The 20,921-nt window shown below is 39.5% G+C and overlaps 1 protein-coding gene and 1 long non-coding RNA gene across 2 annotated transcripts in view; one reads left to right on the top strand and one right to left on the bottom strand.

The window, feature by feature from the left end:
* Positions 1-2,941: 2,941 nt before the first annotated feature.
* LOC113029415 (zinc finger protein 493-like) overlaps positions 2,942-20,921 on the bottom strand; it is a gene marked incomplete at its 3' end in the record, with an annotated part of 33,809 nt that continues 15,829 nt past the window's right edge. The window contains exons 3-5 of the mRNA XM_026180279.1: positions 4,278-4,493; positions 3,813-4,214; positions 2,942-3,487 (exon numbers count right to left, since the gene is read on the bottom strand). Of these exons, the coding sequence (XP_026036064.1) occupies positions 2,942-3,487; positions 3,813-4,214; positions 4,278-4,493 (1,164 nt within the window). The remainder of the gene's footprint in view (positions 3,488-3,812; positions 4,215-4,277; positions 4,494-20,921) is intronic.
* Positions 18,773-20,153, top strand: LOC113029430 (uncharacterized). Its single transcript, XR_003273409.1, has 3 exons — positions 18,773-19,578; positions 19,694-19,810; positions 20,034-20,153. It is a non-coding gene; the product is annotated as an uncharacterized LOC113029430 (long non-coding RNA).

Raw genomic sequence — 20,921 nt, 5'->3', positions numbered from 1 at the left:
GAAAGCTTCAGTTCATCACGAGGCTTTATATCACCATCACTAGTATTTTGGTCCTAAACCATTCAGAGCTTTATAGACCAGCATCAGAACTTCAAAGTCTATCCTCTGACAGACAGGCAGCCAGAGTAAAGACCTCAGAGCTGGACTGGTGTGGTCCACTTTTTTGGTCTTAGTGAGGACTCGAGCAGCAGAGTTCTGAATGAGCTGCAGTTGTCTGACTGATTTTTTAGGTAGACCTGTAAAGATGCTGTTACAGTAATCAAGCCTACTAAAGATGAATGCATGGACTAGTTTTTCCAGGTCCTGTTGAGACATCATAACAGTACTTACTTTTAAACGTTTACTCTTTGGCCGCTCCGCTTCCACCGTTTTTTTCGGCAAAATTATCCACATCCACCGCCGCGCTATGCAATCTGGGATATGTTGGGCCACGAAGTCTACACCGACACATCTTTAAAATTCAGGGAAATGAAGGACACATTTGAGGGCCGCATTTCGAGCAGCCTTTGGGATACAGCCCAGGAGTGACATGTTTAGCCACATGTTCTCCTTAAGTTGCTGGCTGGCTGAGTGGTGTCCAAGAAACGATGTGGGCTTCATAGATAATTGGCAAACCTTCTGGAGGAAACCTGGTCTTGTTAGGAGAGACGGCATCCATCCCACTTTGGATGGAGCAGCTCTCATTTCTAGAAATATGGACACATTTATTAAACCCCCTAAAATATGACTATCCAGAGCTGGGACCAGGAAGCAGAGTTGCAGTCTTACACGCCTCTCTGCAGCTTCTCTCCTCCTGAAACGACAGCTTCAACACATAATCTGTTATTAGACTATTAAATATTTCACTTTAATGTTGTAACTATGCGGTCACTTCTGTCTTTACAGAAAATAATATTTTCCAGTTACAGAAATCATGAAATGCAAACTAAAGTGTTACTGTTGCTATATGCATTTACTATAAATAATCGATGATGGTGCTGACATGAAGGAAGAGAAAGTTACAGGTTGCATCCTTTGAGTTTGTCTCCGTGCCTTTGGGCGATTTTCAGAAGGACAGATGTTTCTGTTCAATTCTTAAATCCATTTTTTCAAACACAAACACTATTTTAAAGCTTTTAAAGATATTAATGATAATTATAATAACAGTAATAAAAACAAAAGCTCTCAGATCCATCAAACCAAGCAGCAGAGAGAACAACAAGTGAAGATAAAACTTTAACCTTGTAGACTTCATTATGTTTCAGCTGCTCTACAGACGCTGTGACCTCGAACTTAAGCAGGTCGTAAAGTATGTGCAGCTCAATAACTTCATAATTACACCCTGTGGTATTTAGGCAGCAGAACAACTAAGAATAACAACTACAAATAATGTTTTTAGGTTTCTGTTGTACTGCAAGGTTCTGTACAGGAGAAACAAACCAAGAGCAAATATTACGTCTCATTTAATTTAGAAATCAGTCCAATAACAAGGTGTGTAACATCTAGCAGGGTGACAGAAAAACCCAGGGTAACTTCTAAAGACCTCAATGTCTTTCCCACATTGCGTTTTTTAAACATGTTTCCATTTGTCACTTCAGTCTTTACTCTGAAATACAGGAAGAGAAATCATGGCTGAAACAATTTCTCATGAAACCAGGGGTGTGGTCCAACAGTCAGTTTGGTGAGGAAGGTTCCTAACTGAGAGAAGTGACCCAGAAGTATCTGTGTAGCAGCCACAATGAATCAAGATCATGAGCTTTATTAACTGATTAAAGTCTCTTCTTTCATCTTCTGTATTATTCAGTTTGCATTGGTAATGCCCATTATTGTAATGCTTTGTTAAGATGAGCAAAACTTTATTTTACTTTGGGTTAGCTGGGATAAGTGATGGATGGAGGGAATTTTACTTCAGCCACAGAAATCCTAAACAGGAAGGAGGAGCAGAGTTACAGTGGATCACTATCCAGCAGGGAAAAAAGATTCATTTCAATTTCTTGGCCATGAGTGAGATTTACTAAGTGGGCAAATTAGGGTGACGATACCGTTCAAGAGTGATCTATTAATAGTGCACCAATTTACATTCAGAGATGCATGCAGCCAGTTCAACCAGTGACGTTTTGGTATAAGGGATAAATCTTCTGACCAAACCTGCTGGGACTGTGTGAGGTCCTGAGGCTAAGAGTAAGGATTTATCCACAGGAGAGCTGTGTTCTTACAAACCATCCCACTGTGTAAACCTGACATCTGTGGAACAGCTGAGCTGTATGATGTGTACAAGGACACAAAACATTATTTACCATCAGATCCCGAGCCCTCCATGTGTTAATCAAGACACTGCTGCTGTGCTACATCCATAAATAATGAATAAATTAGGAGCTAAAACTAAAAGGACAGTTTATTTGTACCATCTTCATGTCAACACATTCAAGAACATCACAGATGAAAGAAACATTAAAAACTTCCACACTACACAAAGCAAGAAAAATAGTTTCTTCCTTTCTGTAGAAAAAACAAAAACATCAAACACCTCCAAGACTCTCTTTGAAAGAACTAAAAACCTTTATTCTCATGGTCCAATCATGAGTGAACTTCCCGATGAAGCCTTGTGTGCTAAAACATGTCAGAGTTTAAAGGTTAAACATGAGTTTCCAAAACGTTTTGCTGGAGAACAATGAACTATTTGACTGAGTTTCAATTATTTACAGACGAGCAAAACCAGGACAGAGAAAAAAGGACAAAACTGACTCAGTAAAACGACAGAAAATAAGATCCCATGTAAATCTGTATTATGTAGAAGTTCAGCCCAGCAACCAGTTCAGTTCAACACAAGTTTAAATGATTCTATCTGAACTCTGTGGAGCCTGATCTCAAGCTTTTTGAGTCTGACACTGAAACCAGAGGATCTTTCTGTCTCTTCAGATTCACTGTGATCCAGTGATGGGAGTGATTTCAGCCCTGAGTGATCACGCTGATGTTTGCACAGAGCAGACAATGAGGTGAATGTTTGGGCACATTGGTAACAGTGAAACAGTTTATTAGTAACGTGGGATCGTTTGTGTGTGGAGTATGAACTGAGATTCCTGAAGCTCTTGTCACACTGGTCACAGCTGTAGTTTCCTTCCATGTGTGCACGTTCATGATAGTAACGATTACCTGAATGTGAGAAGGTTTTGTCACAGTGTCTGCACTTGTATGGTTTCTCTCCTGTGTGGACTCGTTTGTGTGTTTTAAGCTCCCATGCAGTGGTGAAGGATGACCCACACTGATCACAGAGGTGCTTTTTAACCCCACTGTGAATCAGTTCATGCCGTTTTAATGCACCTGATGTGGTGAAGCTTCTCCCACATTCTTTGCAGTATTTCAGTTTGTCTCCAGTGTGTCTACGTTGATGTGTTTTTAGGGTGGCTTGCTGACTGAAAGTTTTTCCACAAAGGTCACAACGAAAGTCTTTCCCACCACCACAGTGATGACAGGGTTGAGAACTAGATCCATCTGTGTCGCTCTGCTTCTAAACAAAGACACAAAGACAGTGTAAGTCAGTCCTTCAACACTTTTATCCTGAACGTCGCCTGAAATAAAGAGCATCTCTGCAGACGTCCAATTACATTTGACTGTTTCAGTTAACACACTCAGTTTACTGGGCTGCAATAACTACAATACTACCACCATAATACTACAGTAATACTAAACTCATAACTGACATGAAAATCTGAATAATCACTCAGAGCTGCTTTTCCATGCAGTTGAATTGCTAACATGCTAACACAGTTTAATGAGCAGAGTTGTTCCAAACAGTCAGGCTAAAATGACAAGATAACAATATAAATACATACCTCACAGTAACTGCACTTGTTGAGTCTCTTTCTGGTGTGGATCTGTTGGTGTAGTCTCAGGTAATGTGGAGATTTAAAAGTCTTCTCACACAGGTCACATTTATAAGGTCTCTCCTCAGTGTGGATAAACATGTGTTGTTGTAACTGTGTGTGAGTTATAAACTCTTTGCCACACTGTTCACAGCAGTACACATCATGTCTGGTGTGAATGCGTAGGTGTATATTTCGTTTCCCTCTCTGGCTGAAAGTTTTTCCACAGATGTCACAGCTGTATGCCTTAATTCCAGAGTGGGTAACTAGATGACTCTGTAAGCTGCCACTGTGAGTAAAAGCTCTGCCACACTGATCACAGCTGTACGCTTTAACTCCACTATGGATGAGATGGTGTCCTTTTAGGTAACACTTCAAGGAAAAAGACTTTCCACACAACTCACAGCTGAACGGTCTCTCTCCAGTGTGGATGACCTGATGCTGTTTTAGTTTATCCTTCCTAGCAAACTCCTTCCCACACTCGTCACAGCTGTATGCCTTAATTCCAGAGTGGGTAACTAGATGACTCTGTAAGCTGCCACTGTGAGTAAAAGCTCTGCCACACTGATCACAGCTGTACGCTTTAACTCCACTGTGGATGAGTTGGTGTTGTTTTAGGTAACGCTTCAAGGAAAAAGACTTTCCACACAAGTCACAGCTGAACGGTCTCTCTCCACTGTGGACGACCTGATGCTGTTTTAGATTAGCCTTCAAAGTAAAATCCTTCCCACACTCGTCACAGGTGTGTTTTTTCTCTCCCTTTCTTCTGTGAGGTTTGTCGGCCTCCTGAGAGCGCTGACTTCTCGCTCCATGTTGGTCCTGCAGTGACAGAGATACAAACAGAGGCAGTGAGTGAAATGCAGTCGTGGAACAAACTCAACCTTCAAACTCCCTCCATTAACACTAGTTTTAAACCTGAAGGTGGAGTGTGGGACCAAACACCTTAAAGGTCTCTTATCCCCACCTGCTGGTAGTTCTAACACATTACATCCAACCTGCTGTTAAAAATAATTCATGACTGTTCAAACACTAAAATCATGCCCATCCCTCCTGATTGTGTACACACACACACATTATTTTATAATTTATATTATTTTGTTGTTTCTAATACATATTTCTATATTTTGTATAGATTTATACATAATTATTCAGTGATAATAAATCCTATGTTTGTTTATTTGTTTATTCAAAAAGAATCCCATTAGCTTCCACAACAGATGTTGCTCATCTTCCGTCAAATACTATCACATAAAATATTATACAATAAAGTGGATTCAAGATATCCACATAATTTGGCTCTTACATCCACAGTGAGGTTTCACAATTGTTAAAATATAAGCAATCAATAATAATAATAATAATAATAATAATAATAATAATAATAATATCAATAACATTCAGGCACATTACACAAATTTCAAAAACAAATCATCTCTTACAATATTTACAACAACTAAAAGCTCTGTGAATCGGCTTTTAAGTATGGAAGCCCGTTTCCGCCACTAAATAAAAACAAAACAGCTAGTATCCATAAGATGAAATTTTGAGAAATATAACTCGAAATTTCGAGTTAGCTCTGCCAATCAAAAATATAGGTGAATGAGGTCGCTTTCTTGTTACCCGGAAGCATATGGCGCAGAGGAACGTGCACTCAAAAACGGATCCCAACAAATTGGCGCTTTTGCGAGTACGTTTGCTGATAGTAACACCATGTGATTCAGCTAATAACACAGGGATTTCATCATTTGTGAAGCCAGGCTGAAAACACTCAGCAATCTGTGCATTCACGACTGGATGTAATACCGGTAGCTTAGCTGTAGCATTTGTAGCTGAGGGCTTCAGCTTCCGGGTAACGAGGAAATGACGAGGAAATTACTGATTGGCAGCGCTAACTCGAAATTTCGAGTTAATAAATCGAAATTTCGGGTTAATACACTCAACAAAAATATAAACGCAACACCTTTGTTACTGCTCCCATTCCCCATGGGATGGACGTAGAGACCTACAATTCATTCCAGATACACAATATAACCATCCCTCCCAAACAGTGGTCACAAATCAGTCCAAATGTGTGGTAGTGGGCACATCTGCTATATTGAGATAATCCATCCCACCTCACAGGTGTGCCACATCAGGATGCTGATCTGACATCATGAGTAGTGCACAGGTGTACCTCAGACTGCCCACAACAAAAGGCCACCCTGGAATGTGCAGTTTTTTGCGTTATTGGGGGTCTGGGGACCCAGAACCGGTCAGTATCTGGTGTGACCACCATTTGCCTCATGCAGTGCAACACATCGTCGCATGGAGTCTATCAGATTGTCAATTGTGGCCTGTGGAATGTTGGTCCACTCCACTTCAATGGCTGTGCGAGGTTGTTGGATATTCGTGGGAACTGGTACACGCTGTCGTATACGCCGGTCAAGCACATCCCGAACATGCTCAATGGGTGACATGTCCGGTGAGCATGCTGGCCATGCAAGAACTGGGACATTCTCAGCTGCCATCTGCCCTGAACAATGTGAACCATGATTCATCCGTGAAGCGCACACCTCTCCAACGTGCCAGACGCCATCGAATGTGAGCATTTGCCCACACAAGTCTGTTACGGCGACGAGCTGGAGTCAGGTCAAGACCCCGATGAGGACGACGGGCATGCAGTTGAGCGTCCCTGAGACGGTTTCTGACAGTTTGTGCAGAAATTGTTTGGTTGTGCAAACCAATTGTTCCAGCAGCTGTCTGGGTGGCTGGTCTCAGACGATCTTGGAGGTGAACCTGCTGGATGTGGAGGTCCTGGGCTGGTGTGGTTACATGAGGTCTGCGGTTGTGAGGCCAGTTGGATGTGCTGCCATATTCTCTGAAACGCCTGTGGAGACGGCTTATGGTTGAGAAATGAACATTCAATGCACGGGCGACAGATCTGGTTGACATTCCTGCTGTCAGCATGCCAATTGCACGCTCCCTCATTGCTTGTGGCATCTGTGGCATTTTGCTGTGAGACAAAACTGCACATTCCAGGGTGGCCTTTTGTTGTGGGCAGTCTGAGGTACACCTGTGCACTACTCATGATGTCAGATCAGCATCCTGATGTGGCACACCTGTGAGGTGGGATGGATTATCTCAATATAGCAGATGTGCCCACTACCACACATTTGGACTGATTTGTGACCACTGTTTGGGAGGGATGGTTATATTGTGTATCTGGAATGAATTTTAGGTCTCTACGTCCATCCCATGGGGAATGGGAGCAGTAACAAAGGTGTTGCGTTTATATTTTTGTTGAGTGTATGTCGAAATTTCAAGTTAATATGTCGAAATTTCGAGAAATTAACTCGAAATTTTGAGTTATGGATCCTTTTTTTTTTTTTTTTTAGTGGCGGAAACGGGCTTCCATAGTTAAGTGTTCATTGAAGTTCTGAATAGTTTGAATAATTCTCTAATGTTATAAGGCAATTTATTCCACTTAAACGTTGCTCTAAAAGTTACTTTTAACTCGAGCATTTACTAAATTGCAGTTTGCTGAAAACTGTGTAATATGATTATGTATTTCATCTGGATACTGCAGCTGAGCAGAAATAAATGTGGTGTGTTTAACAGAATTGCTTTCTTTATAAATACAAGTAGGGCTGCTCAATTAATCGCATTTTAATCACAATTACGATCTGGGCTTTCAGCGATCATTAAAAATGACTGAGCCGATTATTAGCACCTCCCTCGTGCTTTACTCTCGCGCTGCTCCGTGTGGCAAATCGAGTGCACTTCTCTGCATTTCGAACAGACGTCACAACAATTAAGAGGACCGAGGGAAGCTCGGAAAGTTAAGCAGAGCTTATTTGGAAAGAAGAGTGACTGCCGTTGGTTGAAAAGAGAGGTAAAAAAAAATAAAACTTCAGTGGTGTGGAAACATTATGGGTTCGCGGAGTCAGACGTGGATCAAGTAGACACAGTGTGTAAACTTTGCTACGGTGTCGTAGCTGCACCACAGAGCAACACTGCAAAGTTCACTAAACATAGATGTTTACATTTTTCATTTATTTTTTATATTGCAAACATTTGCGCTGTTATCAGTATTTGCACACTATTTTATATTATTTTTTTAAAGTCATTATTCAATACATTGTTATTGTTAACCCTTTAAAGCTGGTCAGAGCTGCACGCTCCGTTTTGTGTAACTATTTTTAAATCCCTGTAGAACCGGAACCGCGTAAGCTAGCGCAATAATTTTTTTTGCATATGAAACCGGAGGAGTTGTACTTACATCTTATGCCATCAGCTTGTCCTCTGTCACGGTTTCCTTCCACATATAGCTTTGCAAAAATTGCATAAAAAGCGCTTGCAGGAACAAAAACATAATATTCCAGAAACACGCTTTGCCGATCCAATCAGCTGTTCATAACACTTCCCACATTGAACAAGACGTCAACGCGAACTATCGCATGTACGTCATTTCCTGCCCGAAACAGGAAGTGACGTCATTTTCGCGGAAAATGAAGTTTTTTACTTGTAGGCCTTAAAAGCCAATACTGATGTTTTTATAAGTCATGTTTAACTCTATACTTTTCTGAATAGTTGCTGGGATGCTTAAAACTCGAATTGCACTGCTTTAAATAGTTTATTTTGATGCACAAGCTGTTTTCTTTGCAAATTTGCATCATAGGATTGTTTTTTGTTTTTCCTGCAGTATATAAAAATTGCTGTATCTCCAAAATAAAACTATGAAGACACTCAAAATAAATTTCCTGTTGTAAACTATTTTTTGCAACTTTTTTGTATTTAAAGTTTTGAGGGATGAGCTTCTTAAATTTCTCCAAGTAGAAATATATGTAACAAAACAAAAACGATTTTCAATTTTATTTGTAGTTTATTGCACTTTTTTGCAATTAATGTAGTTACTATGGACTTAATGCATACATGTTATTAAAATATGGGCTATAACAGTTGTATTGATGTATAGCAACTTGAAATGCTCCCACAAATGGCACTACAACATGTAAAAAAAATATATAAGCTCTGGCGGACTTGGTTCTATGGTAGGTCTTCAAGGGTTAAATAAATATCGTCAAATAATCGAGATCTCAATTTCAGTGAAAATAATCGTGATTATCATTTTTGCCATAATCGAGCAGCCCTAAATACAAGTAAGCCATAGAATATTTTAGTCTGTACAGGAAGCCAAGAAAGTTGATTATGCATTTTATCAATATTATTATAGTATGAACATCTTAACACTAATCTGGACGCCTTATTCTGGACTAACTGAAGTCTGTTAAGATCTGTCTTATTAGCTGCTGACCAAATGATTGAACAATACTCCAGATGAGACATTACTAGTGTATTAATGACATCTTTCATAATTGAAGAACTGATACACAAAGAGCATTTCATAGCCATAGCTATGCCTTGTCCCATTTTCTTAAAAACAATCGATGTGCTGAGACCATGAAAGGTGGTGATTTATGGTAACGCCGAGTAGTTTCATCTGGGTGACGTGTTCTAACACTGGCTATGGAAAGACTCAGTTGTGGGCTGTTGACTAATCTGCTTCTAATTAACATAGATTTGGATTTAAATACATTTAAAATCATGTTGTTTTTACTTATCCAGTCAAACACATTCAGCAAATTTTGTTGTGACACGTTGGTCAATTCAGAATTGTCACTGGCTGAATAAAACATGGTGGAATCATTGGCATACCCAAGATTAAGCCAAGACATATTGCAGATCGTCAGTGAAAACTGAATAGAGAAGTGGAGCGAGCCAGCTGCCTTGGGGTAAACCGCAGTTCATAACTGAGAAATAACCATTACAATAAACCTTCTGCTATCTTCTGTCCAAATAACTTTTTTTTCCAGCACAAAGCAGCTGGTGAAAATCCATAACATTTTAGTTTATCAATCAAAAGATCAAAATTTATCAAATCAAATGCACGATATACATTTGGAAATTTGCGATAACGATATAACTGACGATATAATTGACACTAGACAAAATACTTTACAACTCCACAACTTTATTAGTGCAAAAAATCCATCAATATATTTTCACTTAAACAAGCAGCTGTTTTTTTATGTGCATTAAAGTTATATAAAAATGTAACAGTGCAAATGCAAATTGCTTGCTGACAGTTTAACCAAAAGGCATTTCCAGAGGAAATTGGCTGACATTTGCATTTGCACTGTTAAATTTTTATATAATTTTAATACACATAAAAAACAGCTGCTTGTTTATGGGCTCAAAATGTGGTCATAAATATTTTGTACTTGTAAAAAAGAATTTGTGTGTGCGTAAAAAAGATTTGTATGTGTAAAAAAGATTTGTGTGTGCGTAAAAAAGATTTGTGTGTGCGTAAAAAAGATTTGTGTGTGCGTAAAAAAGATTTGTGTGCGGACTTAGAAAAAAAACCCCTGCAAGTTACAAGTGCGGATTTTGACCCTATTTTTCTTCCTTTCATCTGATTGTTACATTTGTGATTGACATGACATTGACCAATCAGATGAAAGGAAGAAAAATAGGGTCAAAATCCGCACTTGTAACTTGCAGGGGTTTTTTTTTAAGTCCGCACACAAATCTTTTTTACGCACACACAAATCTTTTTTACGCACACACAAATCTTTTTTACGCACACACAAATCTTTTTTACACATACAAATCTTTTTTACAAGTACAAAATATTTATGACCACATTTTGAGCCCATAGTTCTTTAAGTGCAAATACATTGATGGGGTTTTTTTTGCACTAATAAAGTTGTGGAGTTGTAAAGTATTTTGTCTTGCATCAATTATATCGTCAGTTATATTGTTATCGCAAATTTTCAAATGTATATCGTGATAAATATTTTTGGTCATATCGCCCTGCTCTGTCTGTCACCTTCTGTGTTGAGCTCATTGTTTTCTCTGTAGTGGCTGAGCTGAGTCCAAGTAGCTGAAAATGTTCCTCTGCTGCTCCGTCAGACTCTTCTCCTCCTGCTGATCAGCTGGGACACAAAACAGATCTTTGTTAGGCTCCACACTGCACTGAAGAGTCAAAGTGTCTCATATGTTCATCTGACAACAAAAAACAAAAAAATTTTGCTTCCCGAGGTGTGCAAACAGACACAAAAGGTTTGAGCACCGATACCAAATTTAGCAGTATGGCAGACCAGTAGCAGGAGAGACTGAGGCCTGTTATTAGAATCAAATGCCCAGTGGGCCGACACACCGATTTGCAACGATAAGACTCTTGGTGGCGCTGTCACTTGGTGTTCGCTCGCTCTGCGGTAGAGTATCACTTCCTGTTCCTGCTCAAACACAGTGGTGTTTCTGAGTAGCTTATTTGCTTAGCAATTTAATTAACAACTTTTAAATACATTCTTTTTCATAGTATAATCTTCACGTGCTTCATCCGAAGCACACTTTCTGTGTACTCACTACCTAATTTATAGCCAAAGTATTCACTCACTTTCTCTGTACTGTTTCGCTAGCTTAGCTTAGCTCGTAGCCGACTCGTTAGCACCATGGCTACTTCACCTGTCCCTCCTGCACTTTCTTGCTCATTGTGTCAGATGTTTAGTTACTCCTCGGCCTCCTTTAGCAGTAATGATATCTGTAACAAATGTAGCATATTTGCAGCTCTTGAGGCCAGGATTACTGAATTGGAGACTCAGGAGGCTTCGCACCCTTCATTCACCCATAGCTAGTCAGGCCCCTGTAGCTGGTGCAGCCGAAGATAGCGTAGGCCCCGCTAGCTGTTCCCCGGCAGACCCCAAGCAGCTGGGGAAAGAGGGCGGCTGGGTGACGGTGAGGAGGAAGCATAGTCCTAAACAGAAGCCCCAGGTACACCACCAACCCGTTCATGTGTCTAACCGTTTTTCCCCACTCGGCGACACACCCGCCGGGGGTCGAACTCTGGTAATTGGCGATTCTGTTCTCAGACATGTGAAGCTAGAGACACCAGCAACCATAGTCAATTGTCTTCCAGGGGCCAGAGCAGGCGACATTGAAGGAAATTTAAAACTGCTGGCTAAGGGTAAACATAAATTCAGTAAGATCATAATTCACATCGGCAGTAATGACACCCGGTTACGCCAATCGGAGGTCACTACAATCAATATTGAATTGGTGTGCAACTTTGCCAAAACAATGTCGGACTCTGTAGTTTTCTCTGGTCCCCTCCCCAATCAGACCAGGAGTGACATGTTTAGCCGCATGTTCTCCTTAAATTGCTGGCTGTCTGAGTGGTGTCCCAGAAATGATGTGGGCTTTATAGATAATTGGCAAACCTTCTGGAGGAAACCTGATCTTGTTAGGAGAGACGGCATCCATCCCACTTTGGATGGAGCAGCTCTCATTTCTAGAAATATGGACAAATTTATTAAACCCCCCAAAATATGACTATCCAGAGTTGGGACCAGGAAGCAGACTTGCAGTCTTACACGCCTCTCTGCAGCTTCTCTCCTCCTGCTACCCCCCCCAAACCTATCTCCATAGAGACTGTGTCAGCTTCCAAAAAGACAAAAACAAACTAAAAACCAGCAACAAACAACTTAAACATAAACAATTACAAAGAAAGAACAATACAGTATCCACCTCTGAACCAAAGAGTAAAACAGTGAAATGTGGATTATTAAATATTAGATCTCTCTCCTCAGAGTCCCTGTTAGTACATGACTTAATAATTGATCAACAAATCGATTTACTCTGCCTTACAGAAACCTGGTTGCAGCAGGATGATTATGTTAGTTTAAATGAATCAACACCCCCGAGTCATTCTAACTACCAGAAATCTCGAAGCACAGGCCGAGGGGGCGGTGTGGCAGCAATTTTTCACACCAGCCTATTAATTAATGAAAGACCAAGACAGACTTTCAATTCATTTGAAAGCCTGATGCTTAACATTGTCCACCCCAGCTGTAAAACCAGTCTTACTTGTTATCATCTATCGTCCACCTGGGCCTTACACAGAGTTTGTCTGATTTCTCAGACTTTACATCTAATTTAGTTCTGAGCTCAGATAAAACAATTATTGTGGGTGATTTTAACATCCATGTAGATGCTAAAAATTACAGCCTCAGCATGGCATTTAATCTGTTATTAGACTCAATTGGCTTCTCTCAAAATGTAAAAGAAGCCACCCACCACTTTAATCACACTCTAGATCTTGTTTTAACATATGGCATCGAACCTGAACATTTAACAGTGTTTCCTGAAAACCCTCTCCTGTCTGATCATTTCCTGATAACATTTACAATAATTGATTACACAGCGGTGGAGAGTAGACTTTATCAAAGTAGATGTCTTTCTGAAAGCGCTGTAACTAAGTTTAAGAATATAATCCACCCACTGTTATCATCTTCAATGCCCTGTACCAACATAGAGCAGAGCAGCTATCTGAACGCTACCCCCAACAGAGGTCGATTAACTGCAGGAATGTCTTAAAGACATAAAGACCTGGATGGCCGCTAACTTTCTGCTTCTTAATTCAGATAAAACTGAGGTTATTGTACTCGGCCCTGAAAAGCTTAGAAATATGGTATCTAACCAGATTCTTACTCTGGATGGCATTACCTTGGCCTCCAGTAACGCTGTGAGGAACCTTGGAGTCATTTTTGACCAGGACATGTCCTTCAACGCACATATTAAACAAATATGTAAGACTGCTTTCTTCCATTTGCGCAACATCTCTAAAATTAGAAATATCCTGTCTCAGAGTGACGCTGAAAAACTAGTTCATGCATTTATTACTTCCAGGCTGAACGACTGTAATTCATTATTATCAGGATGTCCAAAAAACTCACTGAAAAGCCTTCAGCTACAGAACAATGGAGATTTCCGTTATATGGTAACGCCTGCAACTCACGTGACGCCCAGAATTGTACAATACGGATGCTTGAGAGTGCGCGTGTGATGCAAGTATGTGTAGAGTGTTGAGCGCGTGATCAGTGGTGAGAAAAACAAACCACGAAACTTGACCTTTCTTTACTCGTGGCTCACTTGCACTTCTAATATATTCGTTTGCACACTTACACACACAGCTGTGGTTTCCTGTTTTGCTACACTCTGGAGAGCCTCGCCTTTAACGGTCTCCTCTCACAGAGAGCAACAGAAAACTTCATTCAGAAAACTTCGAAAAACTCGAGATTGACTGAACTCAGTTCAAAGTTACCTTGACACTTACCTTTAGATGTGAGAGGTAGCGATGGTCCGCTTGAAGCTGACGCTCCGGTGCGTGTGTGAAAAAGATCAACATACTGCTTCAGAAGCACCGTGTCGAGGCTTGATTCGTTTGGCCAGAGTCACGTGATTAGTGACGTCTGAAGCTTCATTTAGAACGTACTTTTTTACTGAACTTTATTGAAACACAATAAGTATACAACATACAAACAGATGAAGTTTAAGAAAGAACAGAACATGAACATACAGAACCGGGGGTAAAAAAAAATAATTATATGAGTACGTGCAAAAATCAACATATATAAATATTGCTCCTTTTTGTTGGTTGAGTCTGATATTGATTGTATGTACAATTCCATATCCTTATAAAAAAGCAGAAATATGGTGTTTTATTAATAAACTTACATTTATGGATAGAACATTTAGCTAAACGTATTAAGAAATGTATTATAAAAAACATTTATCATTCTTCCTGGTGAACTTAAAGAAACAGAATAAAACATTTCCCCATCATTAAGAAAACGCCCTTAAAATATGGACAATAACAAAACTGTTAAATTCTTCCAGAATCTCTGTGTAGAGGAATAGTACCAAAAAAGATGTGCTACAGTTTCTGGATGATGCCCACAGAAAGTTCAATTAGTATTTATGTGTCTTTTAAATGTTACCATATAGTGACTGGCTGGGTAACATTTATGAAGAATTTTATATGAGATTTCCTTCACCTTGTTTACAATTAGATATTTATGGGATCATCCAGACTGTCTTTCAGGTGATATCTGGAACATGTCGGTTCCAGTAAGATATTATATATATGGGAGAGACACGATATCTTCTTGGAATAAACTACGTATTCTCTTATTGCTGTTACCAAGTTCCTGTGAAAAGCAGATTTTTCCCACTGCTGACTCAGCTGGATCAGGGAGAGTGACTGAGGTAGATATTGACCTGTCAGTGTTTTTATATAACATTAAGGGTATGGCACCAAGCACCATTGAGAATTCCCAAACACTTACGGGAAATTATATAGTGTAAGGGATTCATTGTAAGTAAGTCGTACTCCCTCTTTATTAACCAGCTGAGCCACCAATAGGATCCCATTTTGGACCCAAGTTTCCAGGAAAAGTGATTTATTTTTGAATAAAATATCTCTGTTGTTCCAGATGAGTTATATGTGTGGTGAGAAGTTGTGTTTATAAATGAGGGTCCACGCTAAGAGGACCTGCTTATGGTTTTTCCATATAAAATTAAAGAGCATGCGGTCGATGTCTTTACTAATTTTCTTATCCAGATGTAAGGAGAGAGCAGCATATGCCAGTCGGGATATCCCTTCAGCTTTAGTAATTAAAACTCTACCTTTCAGAGATAAATCCCTTTGCAGCCACTGGTTGAACTTTTTTTTGTGTTTCTTTTGTCAAGAAAAACATGTTATTTTACTGTCACTGTGTTATCATTTACATGCACTGTCATTATTTCATCATTACTTCATTAGTCTGTATTACTTATCATCAGCTTATCATCAGTTTATCATGTATCATTTATCAGTTATTTCAGAGCACGCAGAATAAAACATATTCTAGAAAGCACCAGCTTGGCTGCAGGTCCAGGCAGGCCCAGGTCAGATAAGGATAGTCAACTCTCTTTGGCCTGAACCCACAATTTCACAAAACTACACACTCTACACACTATTGGTTAGGTTCCCAGGAAACATGAGTGGAAACATCTGGTATTAATTCTGGGAAAGTCTTGTTGTTCTGAACATAGAGGAGGTCTGGGAATTGTCCTGACGTCATTAAAGGCTATAAAGCTTTCTGTAAAGAGCAGAAAGGAGAAGACGAAAGATCAAGGCTTCCCCGCACACTGTACGTGTACTGTGTGTGTGTAATAAAACACTTTTTGAACACCTCCGAGGACTCTGTCTGCGCTCCCTGCGGAGGGAGATGGAGCCTGATGTTTTGCAGTGTCTATTTTCACCATTTATAGGTGTTTTAATAAAATATTTTGTGTTGACCCACTATGGACTTTCAGTCGTAGGTCTCTTCCTCAAAATTCGAACCGCGACACTTTGTATAATCGGAGTGAAGTTTGATGAGCATCTTGACTTTTGGTCTTGGGATATTAACAGTCCTGGGTATGTGACTTCTTGTTTAACAGAAATGTTACAGATAGCATTTGCAGTGCAGCCTTTAATTGCTAGTAATTCACATTTTTTAGATTTAGACATAAACCAGATGCCTCAGAGAAATCACTAATAACACTAAGGGCTGGACGGATTTGATTTGCATTCTTCAAGAAGAGTGTGGTGTCATCAGCTAGCTGGCTGATGATGAGCTCCTTATCAGCTATGGTGATTCCTTGTATAACAGGTCAAATCTCGGGGTGGAGCCGTTAGTCATTTTAATTGAGCTATTGCCATTTGTGTACAAGGTTTTGAAGCTTTACAGAAAAATGCTAAATTTTTCCAAAGAGTGGAACATAAATTGATGTTCAATTGTATCAAAAGCCTTTTAAAAATCCAGGAAGAGAATGAAGCTATTGTCAGATACCAAATCAGAGTAATCAAGTAGATCTAAAACCAGTCTAATGTTATTAGAAATGTATCTATTTCTTATAAAGCCTGATTGTGTCTCATCGATAATTGTGTCCAAGACCTCTTTAATTCTGTTAGTAAGTACTAAAATCATAATCTCATAGTCATTATTGAGCAGACAGACGGGTCTCCAACTATCAATAAGAAGTAAGTCTTTGTTTGGCTTTGGAATAAGTGTTATGAGACCCTGAGTAAGAGTAGGAGGGAGGGTGTTATTCTCTATACTTTCTATGAAAACCTGCAGTAAGAACGCAGCCAGGAGATTAGAAAATGATTTATAAAACTTTGCAGTTGAACCATCTGTGCCAGGAGATTTGTTGGCCTTAAGTGCAGAAATAGAATTACAAACTTCCTCCACAGTCAGAGGGCTGTCACAGTGACTTCTATCTTCCACAACAATAGTTTTTAGGTTTTTAATATTATTGAGAAACAGTGTTGAGACATCCTCATTATAGTTTGAGTTGTACAGTTTAGTATAGAATTTGGCACAGAAATGTGAAATTTCTCTAGGATTGTCAAAGACAGTGCCATTAATATTTAGTTGATTTTGGATCTGTATTTTTCAAGCCTGAAAAAGCAGAATTTTGTTCTCCCTCCTCCAGCCACCTCTTCCTGGATCTTACAAAAGCACCCTCAGCCTTGCATCGACAAACTGTTGCATATGATTTTAAAATTGTCAATTAATATTTGCATTTAAAATTATGAAATGTGATTCATTAAACATGTTTGTGGTGGTTACAGTAAAATATATAACTTTTTCTACTCGGATTTTATGTTTTTGTCTGATTTTAGATCAATTGTGTCAGTACAGTATGTCAAAATGAGAACATGACTGTAAATTCAGACATGTGAGGTTGTGCTGAAAAGAATGATGCCAAACAAGGCAAAGTAAATCGTTTGTAAAGGTGAAATATGGAGGTAAAATCAAAAGTAGTTAAAAATGGCCAATTATCCCTGGAGCCCAGAGGGTTAAACGTTTTTTTAAAGTAACGCTATAGTTACTTTTCAAGTAATTCATTACTTTCAGAATCTTGTAACTCAGTTACTAACTAAGTGACTTATTTGAAGAAGTATCTAGTAACTATAATTAATTACTTTTTCAAAATAACTTGCCAACACTGTTTATAAGGAAGTGAGTCATTCGCAGGATGTGTGGAGTGTTCTGATGGTGAGAGATAGCAAACCACAGATCGTTCTATTGAGAGATATGGAGCCAGAGAGGCAGAGGAGAGGTTCTGTCATGTGGGAGTATTTTTGTTAGATTTTGGTCAGTTTTGGTTGGGTTTGCCAGCTTTGTGTTCTTGTTATTTGTTTTTTTGTGTTTATTTTATCTAAAAATGTAAAAACCTTAAATTGTCAAAAATCTGCTTTTCATAATATAAATATCATGATATAACTTTAGAAAGACTTCCATTTGACTCTTTACATTTAATGTAATAAAAAAATATTTTTAAAGTAATCTCAAATGTTATTCTACAAATGTGCAGCAATTTAATGTGTTTATTCTTTTTAGCTTATAGTCTGTGGAACCCAGGACGACCAGATACCTGCATCTCTACCAGTTTCTGTGCACTCCAGCCTTCTTTTTACAGCACAGTGTTAACTTTATGACCTTTCACAGCACCTCTGGAATCTGGATGGCCGACACCTGACAATCAGGATGAACCGTGTGTTTGGCTGATGTTTGTTTTTCTTTAAGAGTGTTTGTAAAGCACAGCACAGACAGACATGCGAATCGATCAAACTTTTCTACAAAACGTTATACCAGTCCGGGTCAGGAAGGGCGATATAGCACGGACCCGTCAGATGACTACGCCGGATGGAAACATAACCGGAAGCGTCCCAGGGACTTTCCCTTTGACCTTCATCCTGGAACCGACCTTTGACACTTGGATGTTGGCTTAATTTTTACCCAAAGAGAAGTTTGACCCTAACAAAAAAACACGATACTGTGATACTTTGATGTTTTTTTCAAATAATTTGGAGCGAGATTTATGTGACTGTTCATCTAAAATCCAGCAGAGTGAAAATACAAGAGCTGCTGCAATCCTCTGCATTAATGATCTCTGTTTCTCTCTTTCTGTGTGTGCATGTGTGTGTGTGCATGTGTGTGTGTGCGTGCGTGCGTGTGTGTGTGTGTGCGTGCGTGTGTGTGTGTGTGTGTGTGTGTGTGTGTGTGCGTGCGTGCGTGCGTGCGTGTGTGTGTGTGTGCGTGTGTGCTCACAGAGGGGAGGTCACAACAGGAGTTCCCTGAGTTGACACGTATGAAGCATAAAGTCAGTTTGGAGCAGTTGGTAAACACAGAAGTACATCCAATCTTGACTAAATTTCTTGTTTATCTACTTCATGCACATTGCACGCACAAGAATCCAAATCTCTGTATCACAATGATTTCATTAAAGCCTTATTATTTTATGGGGGCAATATCACATATTACCGTAGATCATTAATAGGGAACAAAAAAGAAGGATCACATCGGCAATGTTGCTGGGAGACAGAAGTCTTGACACGTACTTATAACTTAAACCACAAAAAACTCAGTTACAGCTGGTAAGATTTGTGGTATATACCAGACTTTCACAGTCTGCATCTTTACAGGGTTGTTTTCTGCTTTTGTTCACTCCTAGTGTGATTAAAAAACAACAAACACAGAGCCCACTAACTATTAGCCGCTTTCCCCCCTAAACAGTCAGTTGACTGAGAGAAATGCAATCCATTATTGTGAACGCTGAAGGAGATGTGCTCCAAGGTCAAACTTATATTTCCTTAACTTACATCCTATGTTCTGTTTAATTCCGGCATCCCTTCATGGCTTGATGGAAAAAATTGGTTAAACCATTGCTCAACTTATGTCTGAATGATGGCAGATAATTCTGATGAAACTGACCCCGTAAGAACTTTGCAGCTGAGTCGAAGGCTCGTGGAAATAAGGTCAGGAAGTGTCCGGCGTGACTGCGCGTGCGGGCGTCTGACAGACACACTAGTGCAACTCAGAGTGTGAGCAGCAACTCCTGTATACTAAACATAAGAAAAGTAATTTGTAGTGCTTCTCTTTTTTTAAACCGAGATTCCAGGGATCATGCTTATATGGTTTTCTTTTATTCAAAAACAGGTTAGTTTAGCGATCGTGTAACTGTGTCCTTGACCTTTTTACCGGCTTGAGAAGTTGGTTCCCTGGTGCAGATATCTGGGATGGTTCAAACGCCGAGTCTCCAAATGCAAACAAAAGGTTATTTTACACGTTATTTCTTAAATGTGTATAAATGGGATGATGACGATAAAAGTAATAAACAATAAATGTAAATCTGTTTTTTTAACTTTGCAGACTCATTTACCCACTCCAGTGACAGCGATAAAAAAAAAGATCATGACTTTAAAGAGATTATGAACAAAATGCATTACATTTTGTTTTTTGCTACATTAACAACTTTTCCAACTCTGATTCTCTGCAGGACCAACACGGACACCAGTTTAGACTGAAATCCAGTTCCGACGGCATACGCAACATGTTCAAGCTTGCACGGAGGCATCTTTCTTTCAGCTTAACGAGTGAACCGTCAGCTCGTTCAAACACACGTTAAAGTCCGTTTGGCTCGACACCACCGAACAGAGGCAGCAATATAACATAGCTAACATTAACAGTGCAGTGAATCCTGCTTGTGCCGTGATATTCAGGACTGCAAACCGAGCAGCATCACTGACTTTCAGCTTGTTGTGTTTGTGGATATATGACTGACTTTAATTATCCATAAAATCATCAGATTCTCTGTAAGATTAAGGTCGACTATTGAACAGCGAATATTTTAAAGGCTTTAAAACCAAGTTAGTACAAACATCACTAATGTCACATAACTTTGCCGACATGTGGCCAACAGTAATGCTTTAATGTTCTTCATTATTAAACATTTGCACATAAATAAGTGACATAGTATTCAGTAAGGCGAGTTTATTTATATAGCACAATTCAACAACAAGGTCATTCAAAGTGCTTTACAGAGACATTAAAAAACAAAAATAAAAAGCATGATTTAAAATGGATTAAAAAGAATTTAAGCTTAAAAGTGTGGATTTGGTGCTTTATTCTATAAAGACACATCTCCTGGATGCACTGGTACGCATCTTCAGTGATGTATCCTAGGGTCATCAGGTGTTTCGGGTCTCTCTCTTTTGGCCACAGCTTGTATGATGTTGGAGACATCCTCATCAAACTTCTGCCACTCGCTCTGGCTGCTGGCTGGGGGCCACTTAATCTGCTGTTGTGGAACTACACTGCTTGGATTGGAAGAGTCCTGTGCATGGAGGGACTGGGCTCTGTGGGGTGCCTCCTGGCCGGGCTCCTC

This window comes from Astatotilapia calliptera, chromosome 9 (assembly GCF_900246225.1).
Source record: "Astatotilapia calliptera chromosome 9, fAstCal1.2, whole genome shotgun sequence".
Classification (NCBI taxonomy): domain Eukaryota; kingdom Metazoa; phylum Chordata; class Actinopteri; order Cichliformes; family Cichlidae; genus Astatotilapia; species Astatotilapia calliptera.
The sequence above is the reverse complement of the archived record's forward strand: the minus strand, read 5'-3'. Positions and strand labels throughout refer to the sequence as shown.